At 44.9% G+C, this 10,887-nt stretch overlaps 1 gene segment (V, D, J or C); it reads right to left on the bottom strand.

Annotated features, from left to right (window-relative positions):
- Nucleotides 1-8,051: 8,051 nt before the first annotated feature.
- LOC102757912 lies at nucleotides 8,052-9,983 on the bottom strand. The segment is given in 3 exon segments: nucleotides 8,052-8,059; nucleotides 9,296-9,583; nucleotides 9,938-9,983. Coding segments are annotated over 3 exon segments (342 nt in total).
- Between the last annotated feature and the right edge of the window lie 904 nt (nucleotides 9,984-10,887).

Below are 10,887 nucleotides of genomic sequence, written 5' to 3'. Positions count from 1 at the left end.
GAGAATAGGGCATTGCGTGGGCCAGAGGGAATGGACTGGGACATGGGTGTTGAGAGATGGGGTATTGAGGGATGAGGGCGTTGGGGATGGGGTATTGTGGGACTGTATGTTGGGGGATAGAGGTGTTGGGGAATGAGGTGTAGGGGGAATGGGGTTTTGGGGACAGATTGTTGGGGGACAGGGGCTTGTTCCAGCAGAGCTGTGAGGAGGGAGCTGAGCAAAAGTAGGGCAAACATCAAGGTGGAGGTGGGTTACCCTCACAGAAGAGAAATGGGGTCTGTGGGCTTGGTGACTGTCATCTTGGGAGTGCTAAAAGCAGAGGCATCAGCAGGTGGGAGGATGTGGGAGAAGTTGCTGGTTAGCACCTGTGGTTTGTCAAGGTGAGGAAGGAAGGAATGGCCTCTGAAGGATGAATGACTCAATGCCGGAGACATAATAGAGGTGGAGAAAGTTACAAACTTCATCTGGTTCCCATCCAACATGCCACTTGACCCAAGGAAGGCTCCTTCAAATCTTTACAGCCATGGAGAATTAATACTTGAGACCTCTCTTGAAGCTCATGTGTACAGCAAGGATGTCTTTCAGACAGCACAGCCCCCAACATTCCACGCCCAGGCACTGGGAAGTTATTTTATTCTGCATCTGCCTCTTTCTCTAGAATCTAAATGGGTCCTTCTGGACCAATTCTGGGCATGCCATCCATTCTTCCTCAGGTGAAACTGAGCGCAGATGGGTTAGATATAGAGTAGTCATCTCATTTATTGCACAAATGGGGATACTATTGAGAGGAAAATGGGATGCTGGGATAAGAGAGGTAAATCAGGACTGTCCTCATAAGTGCCCAGGACACACGGACACTCCAGTAAAAGGGACCCCCAGGGGGTTTCTGGGCCCAGAGGTATTCCTGGAATGAAAGGCATTAAAGCAATTCCTCATCTACTTGGGCCTATCAACCTATTCCAACCTCAGGCTAATCTAAGCTTCATCCGATTAAGAAAATCTATGGGCAGAATGTAGTCTAGGCACAAACTTCACAAGTGACATACAGTTCAGGAGTAGAGCTTGATTATTGATTGAAGAGACTTGAAGTCAAGCATCTCTAGAAGAATGCCCAGGGTCCCCCAGGTTATCACCATTCCATGTGGCACAACTGGACTCACCATGGTAGCACCCCAGGAGGGGAACCTCAACCCTACAGATTTTAGAAATTTATTCAGAAATTAGGAGACAGGAGGAATTCAACTGGTCATGTAATAATGGAAATATCTTGGTGTGTGTGGTGGGGGGGAGGAGGGGGTGCAGGGATTGGGATTCCTATGGGGAGAGGCTAGTCAAGTCACTGTCACTTATCCAAAAGAAGAATTTTCCTGTCAGCATCAGTATCCGCCAGAGACCTGCAACTCTTCCTACTGCACAGCTCATGGCCAGGATGCATAAGCCTGGGCAGTGGTAATGGGGTTAGAAGAGGTTGGGCCCATCCAGAGACAAAGACTTTTTCTCTATTAAGTAAGTGATTAAGGAAGAGTGGATAAGAGAAAGAAAAAAAAAGGGATTTTGATGATTATATAAAGAAGAAGTGGTACATATATACAATGGAATATGACTCAACCATAAAAAAAGAATGAAATCTTACCATTTGTGACAACATGGCAACATGGATGGATGTAGAGGGTATTCTGCTAAGAAAAATTTGTCAGACAGAGAAAGACAAATGCTATAGACTTTCACTTATATGTGGAATCAAAAAACAACAACAACAACAACCCACATGAAACAAATTAGCAAACAAAATAGAAACAAACTCACAGATACAGAGAACAAATTGGTGATCTCCAGATGGGAGGAGCATTGGAGGTGTGGGTAAAAAATGTTGAAAGGGATTAAGAAGCACAAATCACCAGTTATAAAAATAGTCATGGGGATGTAAAGTACAGCATAGGGAATATAGTAAATAATACTGTAATAACTGTATATGGTGTCAGATGGGTATGAGACTTCTCGCAGTGATCACTTCATAAGTTATATAAATGTATAATCACTGTAAACTAATATAATATTGTATGTCAATTATAATTGAAAAATAAATTTAGAAAAAAGAAGAAGGATTCTGGAACAATAGAGGTTGGGATAAGAGTAAGGGATCCTGATAGATACTAATCTCCTCATTTCCTGCCCTGAGCCATTTCCCCATCTTCCTCCTCCCATGTGCCCCAGAGAATGGCAGCCCAGTGACCTCAGCCCAAGCAGTCTATGTAACACACAACTTCGAATGTCCCCTATAGGAGAAACTTCATGAGGTCTTTTCTCTTAGGGATGGATGTGGGAATGGAGAATTGGTACTTGAGACCCCCCTTAAAGCTATATGTGTATAACAAAAACATGCTCATACCTAGAGGTATTACATTTAAGGCTGTTAAGAGATGTTGATGGAGATTTCTGGAATGGCTAAGAACCTCATGTCAGTTTTAGCATTGCCACTGACCCATGGATGAATCAGTCATCTGCAGCCCCACTGACCTCTGCTTAAACTTTCATCACCAAGTTCCCTTTACCATGTTCATGTGGAAATCACCCTATGCCATATAGACTGACAGTATAGAAGGCCACCATGCCTGGGCAATTTTAATTACAATTAATTCTCATTATTTGTGGCAAACTCTCATCCTTTCAAAAAGGTAATTTCTGGGCTCTGACAGCCCACAATGTGAGACATCATCCATCCCATCTGGGCCAGGAGCACAAAGTACTTCCTGCCTTAATGTAGGGTCAGACATCCTCCCCTCCCAACTGGAGGACTTTCTTCTATTGCACTATGTTTATGGACCTGAAGTCCCTGGGTTCTTAACATGCCCTTCCCCTCTGCCTCTCCTTAAGTTGTATTGTGACAGTATTTGTTCATGCCCTAAATCACTTCTCCTCCGTTTCCATCCACAGTCTTTACCTCTGCTGCACTTGTACTTCTTGGGGAATATGGGGTCCCAGAGATGAGTGGATGGGTCTATACATCAGCAATAAGGGCCTGAAAATGAGCCTCCAACGGTGGCTATTCCCACAGAAGTTTCATCAGCCTGCTCTAACTTATCTCTCCTCTGTGAGTATGAGAAGTGATCTTGATAGGAAGACTGCATTCCAGGGCTTCCTGTTGACCCCCTACAGCATCCTGGCCAGACTCACTGACTATATATAGTTGTTGTTGTTGTTGTTTTGCACTTATAGCTTTAAGGGAGGTCTCATGACCCCTTCTGATCAGGACGAGGCCAGTCCAGCAATTACACCTCGGTCCTCTGCACCCTCACTACCATGGTGGGACTTGATCTTAACTGGATCTTGGGTGGTAAAAAAACTCACATAAATTTCTGTCTTGAATCCCTCCCCAGTTATGCTCAACTTGCCCTTGGACAGAAAACTCTTGACTTGCCTGGGTAAGCCATTTATTTCATCACTATGAGGAATTTTGCCCTAATTGGGTGTCCATAAAACTCTTTGTAGTGGCCCTCATTGGTCACAATGTTACTCCTATGAGAGCCCTTCCTAAGACACCTCCAGCCAAGCGTCCACAAATCTATGAGAGACAGAATCAGCAGAAGCTTCAAAAGCTTGAGTTTGCAGAATGGAAAAAGCAGGCAGTAGATAGGTGCGAACACTATATAAAGAATATGAACTTTATCAAAGACTCATTTCTAAGAATGAAAACAATTCACTAATGAGTAAAATTAGAGTAGGCCATTAGATTTCCAAATAATAGCCTGAACTATGCCAGATATCTTTTAAGATAAACCTATGATAGTGTTGTGCATAATAATATAAAGCAAATTTGTAAATCTTAAAGAAAGCTAACAAAATGCATGTTGGCATTACTATCAATTAAAATAAAATCATATATTTCCCTGTAATCCTATAAAGGAAGAGAAAGAGATGTAATCAGGCTTACATAAGTGGCATTGTGGTCTGATTGGATTCTACACTGGTCTTTTAATTGTAATTATGTCTTTATGTTTGAAACTATGTAAAAGAAATCAAATTGGCCCTACTATATTATTTTCCAAGTAAGTTAGAAAAATTTGAATTTCAACAATATTTACAACAAATAAATGGAATTGTAGCATTCAAAAATTAAATATATATATATATATTTAAAGCCAAAGAAGCCTAGGCTTAAATCTTAGATCCACCACTTATTAGCTACGTGGCCTGCAGCCAGTGACCTGGGGCAAGAAACTCAGTCTTCCTTCCTACAAAATGGGCTCAATCACAACCTCAACATCACATAAGGTGATTTGATCTTATTTAATCCACACAACACATAAAGCTGTTATCACAGCATCAATAAACATCTGCTGCTATTATAACAATTAGTATTAGCCTAAAGATTATTTTCAAGCCAAACTTGTCCAGTTCTCTCACTTTTTGTTCCATATGGCATGGTTTTGAGAACTCCCAGCTTCCACAGCCCAGCCACTCTATTCTGAAAACATTTACTAAAAGTACGATGTCCAGACAGGAGACTCTGACCTACAGAGGACAAGAAGGAGCTTAACCTCCTTATCCTCAATATCTTCTACATTGGGTCCATAGTAGGGCAGCTTTTCCACATCTGTACTCAGATCACCCCATTGACTCACAGAGCTCACTTTTCACTCCAACCCTGATCATTTTTACATGCACTGCAATGTGTTCAGTACATGAGCAACATGGTCCCCTTCCGATGTTTAAAAGGTTAGTTTTCTCTCTTTTGGAGGGTGGCTGGGGTGGGGAGGGCTTGTTTAATTTTATCATATTTCTTCAGCTCATCTCTCCAACCTATCTCATTTCTACAGGATTCTGATTCTGTGGTTCATCATATTTACCCCTCCAGCCTCATGCCTCCTCATATATGATTGCCATGACTTATTTATTCTTATACAAGTAGTCCCTAAAATTCTTAGGAAGATCTCAGCTCAACATAAAGCCCACGTTCCCTAAGTGTTGTCTGAGACACAGGAGCTGCTGAAACTCAGAGAACAGTTTCTGGTCCTCAGCTGCATGGCCCTGGACAGTTCACTTTTCTTCTCTGGGCTTCTAGAGCCCCTCTGTAAAGTGAGGAGGTGGGCAAAGTGATCTCTAAGGAATTGTCTAGCTCTGCTCTTCAGATTCAGTGATCCAACATCTGCAGGTCTTAAAGCCGCATAAGGGAGGCCACTCAACTGGGACTCTAAGCTCTTGCCCAAGACAAATCATTCACAGCCTCAAAGAGTGGCAATGGTGTAAGGGGACAGTGCGGACCCCAGATCCCACAGCTAGAAAAGAGATCCAGGGCCATGGATGAGTAGACAAAAACCATGTTTAAAGGAGAATGGCCTTGAATCAAAGGCCAAGAAGTAAGGAGCTGCATGTTGGACTTCTTCAGGGGACAGCCAGGGAAGGGATGTACAAATCATTCACAGCCTCAAAGAGTGGCAATGGTGTAAGGGGACAGTGCGGACCCCAGATCCCACAGCTAGAAAAGAGATCCAGGGCCATGGATGAGTAGACAAAAACCATGTTTAAAGGAGAATGGCCTTGAATCAAAGGCCAAGAAGTAAGGAGCTGCACGTTGGACTTCCTCAGGGGACAGCCAGGGAAGGGATGGGGTGTCTGAGCCCAGTGCAGGGTGCTGGGCTGCTTATCTCTGAGTAACATCAGCATAGAGAATAACAGCCACCCACCTGCCCTTAGTGCAGTGCCATCTCAGGGACTCACAACAGGATGTGGTTTGGTATTTACCAGATCCTGCCTCTGGGTGCCTGTGAAAGTTCCTCCCCCACCCCCCTCCTGAGCACCCTAAGAACCACATGACCACATCCTGCCCGACCTCTTCCGTGCTGCTCTCTTTACTGGGGCCCTGACAAGCACCCTTGCAGTGGAAAAGGAGGAGAAGGTCTCTCGAGAGGGATCTGGGCAGACCACCCCACACCCAACTTAACTTCTACACCTGCTGGAGGTCACACTGAGATCTGAAGCTGCAGGGACACCTTGGAGATAGTGAGGAATGCAAAACAGCTGCAGTAACTGCTCTGACCCAATTGAGGTCCCTTCCAGCCCCACATCACTCAGGCACCTCCCTTCTCTCATCTGCCCCCGAAATGCCTCACCCCCCACTCACCCTCCCACTTCCTTCCACTCATCTAGTGAGAGCTGTTAATGAGTCACCCAGAGGGACCGCTAGGTAATGAACAGACTGACAAGTGGACAGTCCCTGAATGTCTGAACTATGTCTGTGTGCTGTACTGACTGGGTTTCTTTTAGCATCATCCCCCTGCCCCCTCTCCGTGTTAAGGCCTAGTGGATATTCTGTGCCATCAGGGTGAGAGGAGGAGAAGACATAATGCAGGAGAGAATGGAAAACCAGAGTCTGAACATCCCAAAAGAGGGAGAGGGAATAACATGAGACATACAACCCACCAGGCCTGCTTTGTGCAGCTCACAATCTGTCTCACACTCAACCCAAAGCTTAGAATCCCAGTCAAAACTATGAAGTAACCAATTGCTGTTTCACCGGCTTCCCAGCCCAGGGCATTTCCATCTTCCCCAAGCTGTCCAGAGTCCCAGAGTTTCTCTCTCTAAGCCCCTTGAGTGGCTGAAATACAGGCAAGATGGCCTGAAGGAGTTTGTTCCTCTGGCTGCCAGCATGTAGCCCTGGATCCCATGTGTGGGACTAGTTGTCTGGGCTCACCTACAAAGTCAGAGCCAAGAACCAGTCCAGTAAGATCTCCTGTCTCCAGTAAGAGACAGCCTCAGCTGCCCACAGGGGCAAGTGAGATTGGTGAGTTCCTGGCCAGATGGAGCATACCTGAGTGGCATGAGTCATCCTGCGCTGCTTTCCTTTGTTTCCTGAAAGGATGAGCACTATAGGTATTTTCTGGGTCGTCGGCACCATGGAAACCATAAGGGAACAGGACTCATGAACAGAGCAGGCAACATTGAGAATATTAGCTTGTTCTGATGAATTTAGATGGCTTTAGGCCTTTCCTTGCCTAGTCTCTCCTTACCTAGTCTTGTCCTGTGTCTCTGTCACCCTATTCCATGACCAGGACTATTTCTGGCTGGCTTTTTTTTGAAACTTAACGATATTCAGGAGACCTCCACCTTTCCACTCAAACCGACTCTCCTGCTGAGAAGGTTATTTTGTTTTAAAGCTAGCCTCCTAAAAAACTAAACCTTGCTAAAATTCTCTCTCCTTCATGAAGTTTTCCAGAACTTTGATGAATTTCTTACAGGAATGAAAAATCTATTTTAACTCTCCTGTCAACCCCACTTGAATAGTAGAGATTACCTGGATCACCTCTCTGTTCAGAAGGACTCCGAGGGTGCATGAAACCCCCCCAAAAAGACCAATGGCCAATCTGAATGGGCACAACATAGGGTACAAGTTTCACGGGTTTGCCACCCAAGTGTATTTAGCATTTTAAAAGATTTACTACATAGTTTAAATTTTAATTTTTTAAAATATAAGTCTTTCTTTTGGGTGAGTTGTAATTAACTAGCTTGTAAACACAAAAAGAGGAAAGTAATATCTAGCTGTCGACAATTAGACCCTGTAATAGGGCTTTATAAGGTGAGCACCATCTTATTTAATACACTGAACACTCCAATAGGGGAAGTTAGACAGATGAAGGAAATGAGGCCTAGAGAGATTAGATAATTAGCCCAATGTTAAAACTTCTGGTAAATTTAGACTCAAAAACCCAGTGCCTTAAAAATACAGAGATGAAAAGACCAGCAAGGCTTCCAGGGGGAGAAGAGAGAAGTTAGCATATGAAGCATAAGAAACTATCCTTCCACTACCCCTGATGTTAATAATAAGGGAGGCCTAGGAAGGAAAGGGACATGTATGAGAACTTTTTCTATTACCCACTCAATTTTTATGTTAATCTAAAACTGTTTGAAATACCAGAGTCTATTAACTAAAAGTAATCAGACAGCAGTGTTTCCAGGAGGGATCTGTTTCTGCTAATATTCAAAAATCAGCTAATGCCTAAACATTAGCTTGAGGCATTGCTTACTATTCAGTGAGTTGTAAATTACTTCTATGATCACAGCACTACAGAGAGAAACAAAAAGGTAAGTCAAATGCCTTGATGAAACCATGCTGTGGCCATGCCCAGCCCCAACTTGAATTACTTTATTTTGCTTTTTAATCCTTGTGATGGCTCAGAGTGTCCACCACACAATAGTTGCTTGATACATAGCTGATCCTGACGGTACAATAGGAACCCTTGGGCACTGTTAAATACTGTCTTGATCACTAGTGTCTCTGTCTCAGATTTTCCTCGGCAGAGTGAATGTTATTGAAAATAAATATGTCTGAATTGTCCTAATGAAGTGATGCCAGAAACAAGAATATTTTAAGGCTTTTTGTGCCCCCTCGTGGAGCAGAAGTGACATTATGAAAGAAAAGCTTTTTGAGAAGAATGAGGACAATGACGGAGGAATGAGGAAGGAAGCTCCGTTGCCAAGGTAACTGCAGCATCTCTTTCCAGTCATCTCCATAAACCTTTTCTCGCCTTCATTCCTACCCAAGTAATTTCTCTCTTTTAGGGCTTTGTCATCACATAGGCGTGCCTCTCCTTTAGCCTTTCTTTGATTACCACCTGTTTCTCTGCTCCCTCCTTTGCTAAAGGGGAAGGGATGAGAAACAATAGAATGGGAATTTTTAAAAAGCCTGAAATGCAAAACAATAATCAAAATCTCTAAGTGCACATTCCTGATACTGACAGAAGCACATTTGTAGCCACATGAGAACAGTCCACGAACACCTTGTCCTTCCCTGGCTCAGGTCTCATCCAAGCCTCCACAAGATACTGTCCGGGTGATGAAAATTAACCAAGTGAGTCACCTGAGTTGGCATCTTCCTATTTGTTCACCAGTCCACCACCACACCACACCCGGTTACAGGTGTATGCTTCTTCTCTCACCTGCATGCGTACCAGCCCACTCCCCAGTGCAGACCAACCGCAGTCAGGGAAAATAGCACGCTCTGAGGACTGCAGTATGGCAGCCACGGGCTAGACATCCCCACATTGGGAACTTGACTCTGTGGATGAAATTCACAGGTTCTGCACATGTAAATCATTTTGTTCTCCCTGAGAACTTAGTAATGTTCTTTTGGGGAACCTGCCTTGATTCAGTTGCTCTCACATTGGCTGACCATGAGAAACCCAGTGACAAATACCCTCCACCCAGTCCCCGAGTGAGGGCTCCTGGGGAGTGTGGTGAGGACTCAGGGGAGGGCGGGGTTTTTGCACAGAGGTCTGCCCCGCACAGCTCAGTGTGATACTCCAAGCACAGAGATAGAAGCCAGAGTCGATGAGCAGGAGCTTCTTAGAACGTAGGATGAAGTAGCCATCCTCGGGCCTGGAGGCTTCGAAGTTCTCGGGCGCCTGAGAGTCTACCTGGCCAGCAGTGATGGAGTAGAAGAGCATCTGAGGGCCCCCTCCTTCAGCCTGCCGGTACCAGTATAGGTTGGGGCTTGATGTCCCCTTCACTGTGCACTCCAGGGAGAGTGGGCTCCCCTTAAGCTTCACCTTGGTAGATGGCCACTGATGGATGGTCTGTGCTCCGACACCTGTGGGGAGTGGAAAAGGCCATTTGGAGTGAAGAATCCAGCCCAGCTTGCCTTCCATCCAGACAGAGGGGTGGCTCAAGCCCTTCCATGGCTCAGGAATATGGGATCAACCCCAGGAAGTAGGTTGGGAGGGCCAAGGGGGCAGTGGGTCAGTGGGCAAGGGGACACCAGAGAGCAAATGCCTTCCCAGGAGACAGAGGTAACCAAGACCCAGCACACCAGTCATAAAGTCCCATATTCATTCCAGACAATTAAAGGAATGTAAAGAGAATCAAACCAATAACTGAGGCTTGGGATTCACGGGGTTGAGTGAGAGTGAGGACTTGAAGGGAGGCTTACCAGAGAGGAGAGTACCTGTTAAGAAAGTGCCCAGGAGAAGGGCAAGGAGAGAGCAGAGCATGTTTCAAGACTGCCTTCAGTTGAACAAGCCTAGTAGACAGGGCCAGGCAGGTGGCCAGGCCCCTCCCTCTTGGAGATCTGTGGCCACAGAGCAGAGGGATCATTTCCCTTCAAGCTGGGGAGGAAATGAGGCCAGTCTCCTTTTAAGTGTGTGATGAATCACCCCCACCATCCCTGGGAACCAGCTTTACCCTGCACTGGTATCTGTATTAAAATCTTGCTGTAGTCCTGGTATGTAAATAGATTTAATGACTCATGAGCTACCTGTAAACAAGAGATGACTCTCTGGCTCCCCCAGGAGACCACCAAGACTAACCACCAGAGAAACTGTGATTCTGGCAGGATGGTGAAACGTGATTTTAGTCTATCTGAAGTTGGAAACCAGATATAGGACATGTCCACTGGGTAGCTGGAAAAAAAGCCAAATCAAGGCTCAAGGGATTTAGGTCTTCAGTGTTTTCAAAGCAAAAAAGCTCAGCTCTGAGGGAAGGATGAGAGCTGCTGTAACATCCAACCAAAGGATCTGCATGCTCTTCATCCTAGCCGACAGGATCTGAGACCTGGATGGCTAGATCAACTCCCAAACTGATCAAAGCTGGACTCTGTGTTCCTTGTGCCTCTGATTTGTCCTCTTAATGCAGCGTGAGGTGGAGACACATTCTGGGGCCTTGGAGCCAAATAGACCTGGGTTCTAACCATAACTCCGCTTCGTGCTGGTTAGGAAACCTCAACAAACACTGATCTTCAATTTTCTCATCTGTGAAATTAATATAAGGATTATAATACCTATAGATGGTTGAAAGATACACTTTCCTTGGTGCTCTGTATGCACTGTAAGTGTTGGCTGTTTTTTAGACTTCAGGGAAAGCCTGTGCTTACAGCAAATTGTAGAAGGTTTATAGTGT

This window comes from Myotis davidii, unplaced genomic scaffold (assembly GCF_000327345.1).
Source record: "Myotis davidii unplaced genomic scaffold, ASM32734v1 scaffold22, whole genome shotgun sequence".
NCBI lineage: Eukaryota > Metazoa > Chordata > Mammalia > Chiroptera > Vespertilionidae > Myotis > Myotis davidii.
This window is presented reverse-complemented; position numbering and strand designations above follow the sequence as displayed.